Source organism: Pelobates fuscus, chromosome 6, assembly GCF_036172605.1.
Source record: "Pelobates fuscus isolate aPelFus1 chromosome 6, aPelFus1.pri, whole genome shotgun sequence".
In the NCBI taxonomy this organism is placed as follows: domain Eukaryota; kingdom Metazoa; phylum Chordata; class Amphibia; order Anura; family Pelobatidae; genus Pelobates; species Pelobates fuscus.
In genome coordinates this window covers 129,983,215-130,001,635 of record NC_086322.1, presented here as the reverse complement: position 1 = coordinate 130,001,635, position 18,421 = coordinate 129,983,215, and the positions used below count along the sequence as shown (strand labels likewise).

Sequence of the window (18,421 nt, the reverse complement as noted above, 5' to 3'; positions counted from 1 at the left end):
CTGTGCTGTACTTTTTTTTCCTATGCAGAGGGACTCAAGAAAAGAAGCAGCCATGGTAAAACAGGGCTCAAAATTGTAACTGTTATGTCATTTTCAGAACTGTTTGGAAGTATGGTATGGTAGTGTCTCTCTTATGAATTCAGGAAATGCCAATGCTACTTGTGATAAAGCTTCTATCAGTTTGCTGATTGGCCTAATTCATGTATTTTATGAATGTAGCACAGTCTTACTCACAGAAAGCCTTTCAGAGATAGTAGGAACTTATATGGCCTACACATTATGTACAACTATATTATTATTATTATTTATAAAGTTCCATTCAATATAGACTGTAACAGGGCAAGTTGGGAACACGTAAGACCACTGAGAAGCGGATTACAGTAGTCAAGGCAAGAGAGGACAGCAGCATGGACAAGCACCTTTGCCATATGAGGCGTTAAATAGTGTCAGATGCGCGCAAAATTTTTGAGATGGAAGCGGCAGGATTTGGCGATTAATTGGACATGAGGGGTGAAGGAAAAGTCGGAGTCAAAGAGAACACCTAGGCAGCGAGCTTAGAGGTAGAGCGGATGGTAGCACCATTGATTTGGAGAGACACAGATGAGGGAGTAGCAACACTTGAGGGAGGGAAGACCAGAAGTTCTGTTTTGGGCAGGTTCAGTTTGAGGAAATGAGCACCCATCCAGTTGGAAATAGCAGAAAGGCATTCAGAGACACGAGTCAAGACGGGTGGTGAGAAATCAGGGGAGGACAGATGAATTTGCGTGTCATCCACATAGAAATGATACTGGAAGCCGAAGGAGCTGATGAGTTTACCAAGGGAGGCAGTGTAGATTGAGAACAATAGGGGACCAAGGAAAGACCCTTGGGGAACACCAACAGAAAGGTATTGGGGAGAAGAGGCAGAGCCAGAGAAAGAAATACTGAATGAGTGGTGGGAGAGGTAGGAAGCCCACCAGGAGAGAGATGTATCTCGTAGACCGAGATTATGGAGACGAGAAGAAGCTGTTAATGATCAACAATATCAAAAGCAGCAGAAAGGTCGAGGAGAATTAGGATAGAGTATTGGCCATGGGATTTTGCAGTGATAAGATCATTGGATACCTTGGTCACAGCTGTTTCAACAAATTGACTGCGTGGAATTCGGATTGAAGCAGGTCAAGCAGAGAGTTGGATTCAAGGAAGTCTGTCAATCTCGCATACACAACTCTCTCAAGGATCTTGGAGACAAACAGCAGTAGCGAGATAGGGCGTAGTTGAACGGGGAATTAGGGTCAAGGTTGGGCTTTTCCATAATCAGGGTTATGGTTGCATGTTTGAAGGGTAAAGGAAATGTGCCAGAGGAAGGGGAGAGATTGAAAATTTAAGTGAGAGGCAGAGCAAGAGAAGGAGACAAAGTGCTAATGAGATACGAGGGAATAGGATTGAGGGAAGAGGTGGTGGGGTGGAAGGAACGGAGCAGAGCAGAAACCTTTTCTGCTGTAGCGGGTGCAAATGAACAGAGGGCAGCTGAGGGAGTGTGGCTAGGGGAAAAGTTGGTAGTGGGTGGAGAGCTCTCTTTTCCCTGATTGTAAAAATCTTTTCAGTGAAGTGAGTTGCAAAGTTTCTGGCGGTCAAGTTGGTAGGAGGAGGCACAACAGGGCGCAGAAGAGAGTTTAAAGCATGAAACAGTTGTTTGGGCTTGTTGGAGAGTGTGGATATGTGTGCACTGTAGTTTTCTTCTGAAGAAGAAAGAGCCAGACTTTAGGAGCGCAGCATTAATCTACAGTGGGGGAAGTCAGACGCAGAGTCAAGACAATGGAGGTTTCTGCAAGACTGATGTGGTGAGGGTGGTGTACTTTGGGTATTGGGTATGCGGATGTCAATGGACAGCAGATTGTGGTCAGATAGAGGAAATGGAACATTAGAGGTGGTACAAAGATTGGTGAAGATGAGGTCAAGAGTGTTTCCTGCTCTATGAGTTGATGAATTAGACCACTGTGTGCATCCAATTGAGGAGGTTATAGAAAGCAGACGAGAGGCATCAGGGCAGTTAAGGTTGTTAATTGGTATATTAAAGTACCCAAGAATGAGGGAAGGAGTGCTAGAGGAGAGGAAATGGGATAGCCAGGAAGAAAAGTGTTCAATGAATAGACTAGGATGACCGGGGGAGGGGGGGGGGAAGGGGGTTAGGGCGATAAATGTCAATTCTCAGAGGGTTTAAATAGACAGACAGTGTGAACTTCAAAGGAAGTAAAGGATAGGGCAGGAGGATAGGTTGAAAGGTACATTGAGGAGAGAGAAGGATGCCCACACTACCTCCTTTACAGTTGTTTGGTCCAGGAGTGTGGGAGAATTGTAGCCCACCATAACATAAGGAAGCAGGAGTAGCAGTATCAGAGGGGGGACAGCCAGGTCTCAGTGAGTGCAAGAAGTGTGAACGAATTTGAGATGAAGAGGTTGTTTTTATATTGCTGCAGATGGAGCGGGTGTTTCAGAGTGCACACTGAATATTGGTAGATGGGGATAGACAGCATGGTATTGGGTTGAGGTTTGTGTGGTTTCTGGTTGACTTAGTGTGAGTAAAGGAGAGGACGGACCCTGGGTTGGGAGAGACATCCCCAGCTGCTAGAAGCAGGAGGAGAGATAGCGACAGAACGTGTGAGCGGGTTTTATATGGATGGACTCTGGGATGAGATTGAGTGGAAGAAAGATGGAGAGAATATATAAAAGAGTGCAAGGCATGAGATGAAAGAAGGGGGAGTGCAGCATAGAGGGGTTAATTTTGATTTTGATAACTAATCACATGTGTCCATGGAGAGATTTACATGTTGTGCATCTGGAATAATCTTGCATGGCTCAATTATTCTTAGAGAATCAGTTAAAATTATTTTATAATTTCTCTGTCTTTTTTTAATTCTTTGTATTTTTTTAATTGGATAGAAACCACAAAACAAAATATGGCTACACTACACAACATGCAAGGTTGATTTAACTAAACATTGTAAAATGAAATGTTCTAGCTGTTCTTGAACTATTTTTCTACAATTTTTTGTATAGCTTTTGTGGATTTGTGATATACTGCTAATATTAATAATCAAGATTTAGTATGAATTAAGATAACCTCATTTTTTTATTTACAATGCAGTACCCTGATGAGGCTTATTGCTTCAGCCTATTTAATAGTCGAAACACACATACCTAGTTCTCCTTAAAAAAATAGGATTGCAATTATGAACATTGTAAGTCAGCTAAACTTGATCACTTTTAGAACCAGACATGTGATTTGTCTAACTAACACAATGGTCTTGTGAACTAATGGTTTTTAACAAAGAAAACATTTAGTATGTGATCCTTTGCTATCACTGCTATTAAGACTATTTCTTGGCATGTCTGTGGAACAAGAGAATGATAAACATAAATATTAAGTTGCTTGGTCTACGTGTAACCTAATTTCTCATCTTTAACAATTTGTTACTCTTCTAAAAATGTGTGTTGTATTATTTGGAAAAAAACCAAAAAAACAGGAAATTCTAAATGAAAAAAAAATATGTGAATATAACATCTAAGAATGAAAGCTTTAATATGTAATAGTTTTATTTTAAAATAATGAGCTGTAGACTAAATAACACATTGGCACAGTTTTGATGTGATGCTTCCATTGTACACAAATCTTTGCTCCATTTAAGAAGGTCAACCGCTGAGCACTTCGTGCTGTGCAGGGACCAAATAAGGAGTTAAAAGGTCATGACATTGGATATCACTTTCATGAAATCACACATGGAATATTCCAAAAGCTTTGTTTTGTATGTTATGACCATGGTGCTTTTATATCGATTGGCAAGTGTGTAATTGCAATAGCGATATCATTGCCAATCATCCCCCTGTCTTCTAAGGGTGGTCTTCACTCAACACAACATTTTTTTCCATTTAGTGCAGAACCGTCAAGATATGCGCCATGTCTCCTACTGTGCAAACTCTTGGCAGCTGCTAGATGTAAATCAAACGCTGGCATGCCTTTTCAGCGGTACTTAGCAAATGCTAATTGATTTAGAGTTTAGATTTGCACTAGCATAAGGATTGAGTTGAGACACATTAAAAATAACAATGTATACTAAACTTTCTTTGAACAAAATAAACTACTTGACAGCTTTCATAATAAATTTGTCATAAAATATGTCAGTGTATTTTTGTTACAATTTCGTTTCAGTTGTGCGGTCTGAATTTACCTGTAAATAATATTTTATCACTTGTAGTAATGTAATACAATTGATTGTATCAGATTGCCATTTCTGATTACAGACAACAGTTATACAGGTTATACAGAGATTGTAAATTCTTACTATATCCAGGGTTAAACCAATGTTGAGTTTCTGGCATAAGGTATAGAATTTTCCTCATAGGACAATCTCTAAACCAAAGTTTAACTTAATTTGCACTAATTACCATCCTTGAGAATAACAGCGTTATTCACTGACGTGAGAATCCAAAGTGATTTTCAAATTAAAAAGGGACACTACAGACTCCTAATGCACTTTAGCTTCCTGAAAAGCTTTATGTGTGAAGAGTGTGTCCTTTTTTTCATTTTGGAAAATGTGCAGTTTTAAATAGAAATTTACACTTTTATAGATCATACTTGTTATACCCCCTTGGCTTTTCAAGCAGACAAGTCTTAGTTTGCTTAGCTTACTTGCCCTGAACTCAAGAGGCAGTAATTACTCAGAGCACCTGCCTTGCAAAGATGTCTCATTGACATGCATTGGGAAGTTTGGTATTGGACAGTTACAGAAATGTGGGCAGGGTTAGAGGGGGAGGGCTTGCAAAGTCAGCAGACAAAAGATCTGCAGTGTTTGCAAGCTGTGATTACATTTACCCACAATGAAAAAATGCATAATTAAAGGGACACTATAGTCACCTGAACAACTTTAGCTTAATGAAGCAGTTTTGGTGTATATAACATGCCTCTGCAGCCTCACTGCTCAATCCTCTGCCATTTAGGAGTTAAATCCCTTTGTTTATGAACTCTAGTCATACATCCCTGCATGTGACTTGCACAGCCTTCCATAAACACTTCCTGTAAAGAGAGCCCTATTTAGACTTTCTTTATTGCAAGTTCTGTTTAATTAAGATTTTCTTATCCCCTGCTATGTTAATAGCTTGCTAGACCTTGCAAGAGCCTCCTGTATGTGATTAAAGTTCAATTTAGAGATCGAGATACAATTATTTAAGGTAAATTACATCTGTTTGAAAGTGAAACCAGTTTTTTTTTTCATGCAGGCTCTGTCAATCATAGCCAGGGGAGGTGTGGCTAGGGCTGCATAAACAGAAACAAAGTGATTTAACTCCTAAATGACAGTGAATTGAGTAGTGAAATTGCAGGGGAATGATCTATACACTAAAACTGCTTTATTTAGCTAAAGTAATTTAGGTGACTATAGTGTTCCTTTAAATGCATTACAGTTTTCATTTTGGGTATATCTACTAAACAGTGATGTTTATCTATTTTGTGTTTGGACAGCGAAGTGTCCCTTTAAGGTCAAAACAGCTAAACTGGAAAGATTCTCCAACTCACCAATGCTATTAGTTTGTCTACTCTGGCCTAAAATTATACTCTTTAAATTCTGCTTCTTTAAATTACATTGTGGTAACCCAAATAATTAACTTAAATAAAAAAAAATAAAAAAAGAAACAGTCAGGTCAGCATGTTTCTGCTTTACAAAAAATATTTTCCCAACCAAAAATGAATAAAAGTTGTCTATTTCAACTATATTTTCCAGCAGTTATTATGGTACGGTCAAACTGTGTGTCTTTCTATAGACAGATCTCTGTCTGTCCATATTCAAAATAATCGTCAGAAGAAAATCATCGAGTTATCACTCTATGACACACCAATGTGCAAAACATTTTTTTTTTTTTTAAGGTGGCATTATTTTATGTTTGACATAATCATATGCATTTATACAAAATCCAGATTCAAGAAAAACTTATATTTTACCACACTGATGATTGACTCTTTAGATATTTAAAGAATCTCATCTAAAAGCCATCATTACAAGTATGCATAGTATTTTTAATGATAACATTATTTGTAGAGGATATAAATAATTGAAATAGTGCGTATGATTTAAAAGCACATTCACGGCAATTCGTAAGATGCTTTATTTATTTATTTTGGTCTTGGGGAAAGGGAAAAAAAAAAAAGAATAAAAGCTAAAACAATTAGTTGCCTTGGAGCATTTCCATGTTCTAGTAAGAGGTCTTTTGTTTAAGATGTGTTTGGAGTCTTCTGGCTTCCAGTGTTCATTCACTTAACATGATAGTGGAGCACATTTAGAAGTTGTTAGTTAGCAATGTATGTCTGCACACAGAATGCCTGATGCTCCATTCACTTGGCACATTTTCCCTCTTTTTTTTTTTTTTGTAAAGACGTAAATCGTAATATGGCATATTGCCATCTGTATAAAAAAAAAAGGACTACACTGTTTCTGAATGTGTTTCTGATCATGTGAACAAAAAGAAAAAGCTAATGCAGTAGATAATTAGATTTAATCCACCATTTCCCAGGACATGAAGTACAAATATGGCTCAAAGAAACAAGTTAAGTCTTTGTATTTTTAGGTACTAAGAAAGGAAATGACTTATCTTAAAAGTCCATCAGAATCTCCTTTCCACTTTCAGAAAAGAACTTTAGGCCTCCTGAGCAGTAAACAGATTGAGGGTCATCCATAAAGAGTCTAGGGATCTGACTGAAACTAGACTTCCTTAAATCTGGGGAAATGTGCTTCTAAAGATTGACATAGGAAAGAAAGTATTCAGGATAGGTTTCACACTCTGTCCGCTGATATTTTACCTTCAGAGTAAGGAAGTCAAAGTAAATTGAATTAATTCTCTTTCCTTGAATTGACAGCTCAAAATAGTGTTTATGTCATTTTTGCACTTTTCCTCGTCTACTGAAATTAAAAGTGAATAGAGTGTTTATGTATTAAGAACCAAAAATATCTCACCATTGGTATGATAGCATGGGTGTCTGCTGACATTTTTTTATGGGCGTAGGGAATCATTTTTGACCATGACATTGTATATTTCATTTTATGAGCCAAAATGCCAGAATCTTTTCATATCCCATCCCATGATAACATATGCCATTTTTCACATTTCCCCTCATAATCTTGTACAACATATAATTCCATGTTTAATACCATGATGCCATAATTACTTCAGGCTGTCCAGGATGACAAGCAATATTGCTGCCGTGTGAGAAGGGGAATTAATTAATCTTCCTCCACAGGGCCTCTCGGTGGTGCCATCCCACCAGAGTCACTACTGCCATTTCCTTGGGCATGTCATTAGTGGTGTAACTCTTGTGGTGCCAGCAATAATCAGGCAATATCTAGGTAGGGATTGGGCAGTTTCACCTCTTGTCCTATGCTATGGATGTCTGTGTATGCTAAACGTTTTGTTTTTTTACTTGAGTTCCTTTTGTTTTAACAAAACAGTTTTAGGCTCGTTAGACAGAATACATTGAAATCTTTCCCAATTAAACTTATATTACTAATAATGACACAAAACAATATGAAAACTATTCAAATGTGCCTTTCTTTTTCATATATTATCTCACAGACCGTTGATGTGATCAACCCATAGATCTACTTAAAAATGAAAGGGACGCCGGCTTTTTGCAGTAAACACTGCCTTTTCAGAGGCCTAGGGTTTGGCCCCACCTCTGCCTCACATCTTTGACGATCTCAGACAATCTATTATTTTTTTTGCGTAAGAGAGAAGTAGCGGCTAACACAAAAAGATTTCGATTTAAAGAACTGTATCAGACCTCAACATCTGGTAACCACAGTGTTTAATCTGCTGATCTATCCAGAGAAAATGATATAGCAAAGAAAATTGTGAATCAATTAGGTGTTCTATCATTACTAGGCCAAGCTTCATCTAAAATCTAATTGTTTGGTCTTCAACTGATATCTTGTACATACACACCTCCAAACAGTCATGGGTTTGGTGAGACATTCCCAAATTATGGGTCCAGTCCTGCTGATCTAATGATCAAATGTTTGCCCTTGATAGTATCAATAAACAAGGGACTAGCTTTAACCCCTTAAGGACACATGACATGTGTGACTTGTCATGATTCCCTTTTATTCCAGAAGTTTGGTCCTTAAGGGGTTAAGGACACATGACGGAAGGGGTTAAAATGCTGAATTGCAGAATGTAGTGCAAGTAAAGAAATATACTTTTTAACCTGGTAAGGGAACTTCAGGATTTATTATTGTATTATTATTGAACTGAAATGTACAAATATCGCTGTACCAATGAATGTCTGAACAGACTTTGTCAAGAAACAAGCTTATGGATTCAACAGGTACTAGAAATTCCACAGTTGGAGTACTAACCACTAAGCTATATTACCAGCTAAACAAAATGTAAATGTCAGCAAAAAACATGTTTTAATAGACTTGTGCATGGCGAAAAATTTTTTAATGACTGCTGTTTGAGATCCAATCTTATGTAAAATGCACACAACCTGCTTGTTTTATATTAGACACCAAGACCTCAATTCAACATTGTCCAAATTAGCTATATAGTTTAACTATTTCCAGTCTCCACTCCATAAAAAACACAAATTCCTGTTAAAGAGTGCCACATTTCTCAAATAGGTGAAATATTTATAGATTTTACCAAAAGCTGGGACTGTTGGTCAACCAGATACATCATCCACGAGGATATGTCATTAATCAGAGTATGTGATCCAGAATGGGTATATGAAAGGGAGAGTGATATATATACCTGATATTTTAAACTTTTCAATGACTGGCCAGGTCCATTCTGAAGTGTTGGATCTGCAAAGGCTATTTAAAGGGAAAAGCACTTATTGTAAGAGCTGTTTGTAAGGCATTTCCTCACAACTATGGCGAGAGGGCAAATGGTGTATTGAGTTATTAGTCGGCATATGCTTCAAATAAATAATAAATTTGGGAGATATAAAGTTCAGCGCTGAACAACAGTTTAAATTGATGAAATTACATGAATGAAACTGTTGCGTAAGATAACAAGAGCACGGTTGTGTCATGATTGTCATGGCCACATATGTGCATGAATGCAGCACAGGCTCCGTGATGGAACTCTATGATGGAGGCTGTCAGAAAAAGTGGAATCGTATAAAGGATGCACCTGTCCTACTTGCATAGCTGGGGAATGTTACTTCTGCACTGATTATTTTTTTTTGTTTGTTTTTGTACAGTACTGTCTTTGTAAGACACAAACAGAAAACAGACAGAGATACGGTGTTCTTTGCTCCATAAACCATGCAATGAGCTGTGGAACTTGTCTTCTTTTAAATATTTAAACCTTAACTGTGTCCATATATATATATATGTTATGTTCTGGCCTCTGCACACACTAGAACTATGGAACATTCAGCAAACTTATACATTTTATGCAGAGTGCTGCAAATGATTACTGTGAACAGACCTTGGAAAGTTTAGCATTTTAGATAAACAAAATCCTTTCAACTGAAAGTGATGATAATTATTCATGAAAATCTACAGAGATATGGCGCATAATAGGATTATATGATTCAGAACAAGATTTCATCATAGGGCACAAAAAATAAAAACATTCTGTGTAACATATCTTGCTTAAAATGTGGTAAATCTGGTTCTTATTATTTGTATGTTTTTGCTACAGTTTTGTAGCTAGAGGATTTGTGAACCATGAGAGTACGTAAACTGACAACTAAGCTGCCGTATAACCAGCATCAAGCAATAGACCCATCAAAGATCTAAAGAAGGTCATGCTTCACTGCATCCAATAAATGGGGTATAAAGGTATCTTCTACTTCTTCCAAACACGTGAAACTGTTTTTATATGCTCCCATGAAAACATTAAATGGAATACATAAAACATAGATTTATTAACAAAGCAGTACTATATTGTAAAGAAAAAACAACAACATTTCCATACAGTCTGTGATACACATGGGATTTTAATTTGATCTTGTAAAAACATGTTCTGGGTGCTATATCATTGTAGGTAGCGTGTATATTTTAACACTTTTGCTATCGTTTATTTTACGATAAACAGACAAATAATAGATGGCATTAATCAGGATCTGGGATTGGTGGAGGAGAAAAATAACTTTACCAACATTTAGAACATGCTTTATTCATGCTAAACGAAATATCAAAAGGTTTGCTCACTTATCTGATCATGTGTAATATGAAGTTTCATTACGTGTGAAAACTCAACATTAGTTAAGAAAAAGGGGGTAAAGTAAAAAGTGAACTCAGATCTATTAAAAGGTAAAGTCCCTGTCATTCCATTTGTATACCTGGCTGGGTTAGGTCATGGCTATAGAAACCATGGACTGATTATCACAGTGATTTTAAATGACAAAACTAAGTAAAGACTTGCTGATTCTGAAATAAGATAAAATTAGTCATCAATGGACACATTCTGCAATTAATGATATGCAGTCATTGAACCTTTATTGCCAGAAATTAGTTTACCCTGCTCAACAGTGTTACTGGCTGGAACAAATCTAGCTGCTTAGCACACCACCGCCTAAAGCTTCTGTTAAAGGACCACTCTAGGCACCCAGACCACTTCAGCTTAATGAAGTGGTCTGGGTGCCAGGTCCAGCTAGGGTTAACTAATTGTTTTATAAACATAGCAGTTTCAGAGAAACTGCTATGTTTATCAATTAGTTAAGCCTTCCCCTATTTCCTCTAGTGGCTGTCTCACTGACAGCCGCTAGAGGCGCTTGCGTGATTCTCACTGTGAAAATCACAGTGAGAGCACGCAAGCGTCCATAGGAAAGCATTATGAATGCTTTCCTATGTGACCGGCTGAATGCGCGCGCAGCTCTTGCCGCGCGTGCGCATTCAGCCGACGGGGAGGAACGGAGGCGGAGAGGAGGAGGAGAGCTCCCCGCCCAGCGCTGGAAAAAGGTAAGTTTTTACCCCTTTCCCCTTTCCAGAGCTGGGCGGGAGGGGGTCCCTGAGGGTGGGGGCACCCTCAGGGCACTCTAGTGCCCGGAAAACGAGTATGCTTTCCTGGCACTAGAGTGGTCCTTTAAGAAGGAGAGAAAGGAAGGTGAGAGGAAATCGGTAAATTATGACAGGTTAGAGGCTGCCATCTTGTAAAATAAAGTTGTCTCAGCATACAGTTAGCCTTCAATTACACCTCAAATCCCAACAAGGTACTCATACTCTGTATATGAACATATTAGCAGCAAAGATTGAAATAGATGATACAAAACAATTGGTCCACCTATATTCTACCCATCTTAAAACTGGATTAAGTTGTTTGGGATAGTCCGGTGAACGTCAACCAATTTTGAACACTTCTGTTCTACTGAAAGGCTTCTCCACATTGTTTACCTTTAGCTTGGCAAGAGGAAGCCTTTGCACAAGTCCTTAATGCCTCCTGCAAGATCTTACCCTCACTTGCATAGGCAATTGATCTTAATGTGTTATGTAATCTGTTTGCTGGTGTTCCAAATACATTTCTCCAAAATTAGAATAAAAATTCAGCTTTGAACACTTTTCACAATATGCAACCTGTAAGAAATGCCATCATCACTAACAAAATATTTATTTCCCTGAAAGAGCAGTTTAATTAATTTGAAAAAGGTTGCATAGCGCTTTTACCGTTTGAGTAACATAAGTGGTTAGTGTTTTATTAGTTAATACCAATATTAGAGTTATTTACTGAAGTGTGAATCGCCAAGGATTCTAAGGTAGATCTCCACTAAACTCCAACAGGGTTAATGAAAGTGAGTTTTAAATTGAACTTAAAGTGTGCTTCAAATTTAAGGTGAAAGTAGCCAAACTAGAAGCATAGCTGGCTTAGAGAATGTTTCCAGTTCAGCTACTATAGCCTTAAATTTGGTATTTACTTTGATTTCAATATGAATACTCACTCTGTGCCAATTAACTGTGCCAATTGTAGCAAGTTAGTTGATATCACAGTGGTGGAATTTATAACTCCAGCAGAGTTGAAGAATATTTGTAACACAGATATTTTAGCCTAACATTTGCCATTCAGATTTTAATTCACTGCAATTTGGGGTTTAGTGAATAAAGCCCTAAGTGAATTCAAAGTGAATTTCAAATTGCAGGTCAAAATAGCAAATTTGGGTTAAATTCTTGAAAGCTATTTTGGTGTTAAATTTGAAATGTATTTGAATTTCAGAGAGTACACCCTTTCACGCATAACCCTGTGTGAAATTTATACCCACCATTTATACCCACCATTCTAACACACACCAACTAATCTTTATTCTATATTATCTATTATCTGGAATAAAGGCTCGTACAGAAATGTGATTTCATCTGAACAACAGAAACATATTTATTGACGTACATGTTATAATAAAGTGCATATGATGAGTAATAAGCTCTAAGTAAATAAAAATAAAATGGAAGAAAATGACAAAAACTATCAACAACACAAGTTTATGGAATCATTTCCTCTTGCTCTTCAGGAGAACTATACTTTACAAGTGCTGATTATATAGTACAGGTTTGTAGTGATAATTTGACATGAATATGTCATCTCTTACCCTTGTGTGAGTCCGAATGTGCATTTTTAACCCATCATTCTTGCTGAAGGCTTTATCACAGTAAGGACACTGGTAGGGGCGCTCACCTGCAAACAAGATAAGCATCACATTTACCATGTGCAGGAGGAAGATGGAATAAGCTGTCTTAACACATCAGGAAAGCGCAGCATGTCAAAAAGATGCCTTTCCGGTCGCCCGGGGTTCATGTTCATTTCAGAAAAAGAATAAGAAAAGAAAAACGAGATCTGAGCTTTTAAAAAATTCACATAAAGAACAAACAGAACACACAGGCGACATGCTGGGTTGGATCAAAGCAGCACTTTTTAGCTGCCTGATGTTTTCTTACAACATATGAATGCATGCAGAGATATGCAAAGCAAAAATGACAGTTCTGTTAACAAGTGAATTATGACCCATTTTGTTGTGGCTGGTAAGTTTTTTTTTTTTTTTTAGTTAGCTGCTTTGATACACACACTTCGTAAAGAGTGTGAGCATCAGTACACATCTGTTCAGCATTTTTACCATCTGGACTGCAACCATGACATTTAATTACTATAATCAAATTCCTCGCCTGCGCTATATTTAAATAACAATATGTATCTACTCAAACATGTTACTTTGTACATTTTGCACATCTCCGGAAATTACAAAATGAGCAAAAAAGAAACCAGGAACACCTCTTCTTTGTGTATTGTAAATTATTATTATTTTTTAAAAAATGTATACATTTATCGACTGTCCAGGTAACTTGTGAGTCTTTAATGGTCTTATTACCTTACAGTTAGACCTTATATGTCAAAAACATTGATATTATCGTCAATATGTAAAATAAGAGGTCTAATTTTCTTTTCTCACCATGAAATACCCCATGAGTACTGTGTAGAACAGGCTTTTAAGGTAAGGGGAAAAAATTATATTGAGCAGACATTAGGCTGTTAGTGTAGGACCTGCTAAAGATGGGGTACATTGACGCTGTGGCAGGCTTATGCAATGTATGATCATATAATATAACTAAACCCCATTATTTTTGCCTAGATTAGGTGTTTTTAAAAAAACAAATAAAATCTTTCAACATTGAAGTTGCTGTTTAGTGGATAGGTGAGTGCGCTGGATCTTGTGTATTGTGTGTATATATATATATATATATATATATATATATATATATATACACATACACACACATTGTTTCTATGTGAAATTCTGTAAAAAAAAAAATCAGTATTCCTAAAGCAAATAATGGAATCATCATTTGCTTATTTTCTTTAGTAATGGATATGATTATCATTATTTATTTGTTTGTTTGTTCTTTAATTCTCAAATTGTTGCTCTTCTTAGAAACCAGTAGTTCCATACTTGTCGAGCTTTTCTGGACTCAAAGCCAGTTTTAGACTAATCAGTTAACATGCTAGTTATTTTAAACACAAGAGAAACTTCTTAATTGTTTTCAACACTTAGAAATTAAATAACACACTTTTGTGTTATTTCCCTCAGTGTGAAACAACATTAAATCAAATTCAGATAAAATTATTAAAATGACAGAAAATCTTGGGCTCACAGCTCCCTTGTTCCGTGTTTTGGACATTTAGAGCTCGTGACTCATATCTATAGAGCTGGATCACAATTTGGGTGTTTGAATGGAGCTATTTTCCCATGCATACAAATTGCATACTGGAATCCGCACAGGTTTAGGAATGTTCTGATGAAGGGAGACCTCAGGGAATCCCCAATCTGAGCCATGAACATGATTTATTGTATTCTCATAACTGATTACTCTTTAAATATGAACACAGACTATCTTTACTTTTTAAGCAAAAGTAGCAATTACCCACAGATTGCAAAAAAGGAAGAAAAAAAAAAGAGTGATTTTAATGAAAGTGCTAACCTTTTAACCGAAGGACATGAAAACTTAAGTTTAAAGTGATCTTATATTAAAAGGCATATTTAGACATGTTCAAATACTTAGGTAGCACTTGCTTACTTATAATTATAGAGCTCCAAAAAATTAATTTTATACCAGACATGGCTGAGCAATCAATCTACTCTTGTATTTACGGATCATTTTCACCACTATTTTCTGCAATTGTTGGCAGCCTCGCTTGTCATGTCACTGAAGAATTCTCGTGCTTGCATGAAATGACTGAATCATCAGACACATGTTCACTATTTTGCATCACATGATAAGATACCTATATTATCTGAAATGAATGATTGATGGCAGAAGGAAACAGGAGGGCTGTAGAACCACAAAAGCTTGCTGCGCCTTGATATTCTTGTTCAATAAATCTTTTAACGTTATAAAAAATTGGTGAACTAGGCTTTAAAAGAAAACAGATGCAACTCATAATTTGTACATATACTCCGCTATTTAATTTACCAGACATCTATTTTTAGACATTACTGTCCCTTTAAATACAAATAAATATATCTTCCTCATCCACAGTAAGCCAGCGTGTGTATGATGCCCTCCTGTAGAGGGATGTCAAACGATCAAAGAATCAAGGTGAAAGTTAATAGACATATCCTTGTATTGTTTTTCATATTTTCACCATGGTGCCGCTGGGAGATCTTATATCGTCTGTTCTGCTACGGCTATAAAAGTTGTGTGCATATTGGTGGGCTTTTACTTATCTTTTTTCACCAGCAAGAATGTGTTAAGGTTGTTTCATTTCCAGTGATGTCTTGCAGAGGGTATACAGTGTAAATGTACTTACTGATTATGATAAACAAGAAAATGGACACTATTTAACTTATTTATAATAATGAAAAAAAAAATGAAATTGGGCATTTCACTGCAGTTATCCAGAAAGGTATTTATAAGAATGACATGCAGATTAATAACTCACAATACATCTTCTGTGCATCGTTCAAAACAATACAGCCACTTTTTAGTTAATCACCATCATAGCCAGCAACAGAATAACGAATAAGAAAATGACAGCTCTCAAATACACTGAAACTCTCTGGGAGGAAAATAGCATGAACTGAAGTCAAATATTCTAAATGAGATTGCTTCGCTCCCAAAATGAGAGGTGGTGCCAAAACATTTATGAAGTATAAATAATAAGTGGGTAAGAGACGTTCAACACAAGAACCAAACAACTGTCAGGCACAAGCGAGTAAGCAGTGAGTAACATATGAACTTTAAGTATTGGTACGCATTTGTGAGGAGGAGAAATAAAATATAGAATTCCTGTCAAATGGACAAATCAAGAGCCATATGTCAAGCAGGGAGTGTTCTGGGTTTAAATTGCAGAATGGGCAGAGGTACCTGTCAAGATAGAGTCTGCAATCTCCATCTTTAAGCCAAGCTCATGGTCTTGCTGGCATAAGGCATAGTCTAAAACCACATTAGATCGCTCTAAGTCAAGATGAAGCGAGTACTGTCCAAACTATGGAGGGTGATCAGATGGGGCACATTTGATTTTTCAAAGGGACCATTGGGCATGTCAGGGCCTGTATCAATTAAAAAGAGCGCAGAGTTTCGCAATCTAGACATCTCATACTGAGGCCAGGTCACAGACCCAACACATGCCTATTTCCAATAATACTTCTCTGTTAAGTACCCTAAAAATGTATCTTGCACAGTGTTTTATTTTATTAATAGCCATTTAAAAAAAGTAACTGTGTGTGCTCTTGTTGATAATTTTGCAAGCCACTGTTTTATAGGTAAATAGGTAACAGCTCTGTGATGTTGATTTTGCAGCTAACATATTTGTAGTAAGTTACTTTTGGTTAATGTGTACCAAGCACACTCAGAATTGTACCTAGCAAGTCATCATCTGTACAAACAGTGTTGACAGCTATTTGTAGGTGACCCAAACATTAAGTCTATCCTTAACACTTTCCAACAAACTGCAAGTATCACAAACATTTGTAGACCAAGGGATTTGTAGCGTAAAACAAGCCACCTGGCCCATTCAGTCAGTCTGTGTTCCTGCTGTTTGGTTCACCTATCAATAAGTGTCAACACTGTATGTACAGATGATGACTTGCTAGGTACAATCCTGATTGTGTTTGGTACACATTAACCAAATGTAACTTACTATAAATATGTTAAATCTTTACACTCCTTAACAACAAATATTTTGAAAAGAGGGACACTTGGATAACTCAATTTGAGTCTCAAGGAGGAATGGTTCCTTGTAAAGAAATATGCTTTAGACGTATCTGTAATATTTATATTATGCAAATCTATGTCAATTGACAGCCCTTCTTTCATTTTTCTCTTGCATGTCTATTTTTCTAAAGCATATTTTGCAACCAGAACACAACATTCTAAGTGAAATTAAATAAAATTATCAAACAATCTTGACATGTACATAATGTTCAATTGTTGGGTATCCCTGAACAGCAGTCTACATGAAAAAAATAAAATCAATGGATGTGTTGTCCAAATATAATATTTTACCAACCTGTTTTTTAAATGTAATCATGTTGCTCATATTATCATGAAAACATAAAAATTCGGACTAGAGCTTTGAAAAAGGCATATTTCATATACATACATAGTGTTAGAATGAAATCAATAATATAGTCTCAACAGTTATTGTATTGTCCTGTGATTATTAAAAAAAAACAAAAAAACTTACAATTGAACAAAAAATGGTCACTCAAAAAACTGAAATTTCAGTCTGCTGACCCCCCAAAAATAAATGTTTGAAAATATATATTACACAATGATCTACGTACACGCACATCCCAATTAAAAGGAACCAGTCACTTCTCTGGATATTACATCATTGAATAAAACAATTTTTTTTTTTTTTTTGTAAGATTTAGCAATTGGCATCACAATCCAGTTCAAACTTTGCACAGCCAGAGCACAGACTACACTGGAGTTTGAGTGTAAGGCACACATAGTGTATTCTAATGATAGAAAAATGTAGTGTTGATTGACAGGAAGAGATATACAGCCGATTTATACAATGAATTTTATTTTGTAGACCTGGCAATCACAGATTTGTTAAACATAAGAACAAAAATAAAGAGTCAAAGAATGAGCTTCAAAAGTGTGAAAGTGGAGATTAACTACCCTTGAAATGTGTGCTAACCTAAACGCTAATAGTTGCACATATGTTCTTACTGGATTGTGTAGGGAAAACCCAGCTGAAACAATTCCAGCAAAGAAGTTATTGTATAGAGTAAATAATTACAAGCGAGAGACTTGCCTGAGCAAAAAAATCTAAATAATAATGTTCGTCCAAATAGTGAGGGTATGAACTGTGGAGCAATAGGTCAAATTTTAAATATAAGAATCCAAAAGCAAACAATTTGTATGACGTACAAATGGAAAGCTTATGTGGGAGTACAAGAAAGTCGTTTAACTAGAAACTCTACTATTCATTGAAGACAAGTAGACAGACAGACAGACAGACAGACATATTTATTCATGCTTGATAGCCAAACAAAGCATAAATCTGTTATGGTTTAGTGTTTTAAAATAATTTTAATTTGCAACATGATATTTTGCAGGGTTTATTGATTAAAATGTTTCTATTTTTCATACGGCAGTCACGATAAGACTTCTTCCAAGTCATAAGTTAAAAAAAAAAGTTTCAAAAAAATGGAGGTTTAATTTCAATGAAAGTCTATCTTTTCATATTCAATTTGTGAGAACCTTTGACATAGAAACTCACAACAGACTCACCATATTCCTGTTTCAAAATAGAATACAGAAAATCAGAGGTGATTGTTTAAAAATGCCCGATAATTTTGATTATGTAATGTATATGTTCTGTGATGTGAAAAACAGCAGTCTTTCATTAAAACTTCCACGTCCAGTTTCTAAGCAACATATGAAAAATAAATAAAAATACAAAAAAATCTATGAGTATAAAAAAAAACCAACGACAGATAAATAGAAGACAT

General features: G+C 36.3%; 1 protein-coding gene across 2 annotated transcripts in view; it reads right to left on the bottom strand.

Annotated features, from left to right (window-relative positions):
• PRDM5 (PR/SET domain 5) overlaps positions 1–18,421 on the bottom strand; it is a 196,704-nt gene that overhangs the window by 45,146 nt on the left and 133,137 nt on the right. For both annotated transcript variants that reach the window (XM_063460038.1, XM_063460039.1), the window contains one exon: positions 12,554–12,639. In XM_063460038.1, coding sequence (XP_063316108.1) covers positions 12,554–12,639 — 86 coding nt within the window. The remainder of the gene's footprint in view (positions 1–12,553; positions 12,640–18,421) is intronic.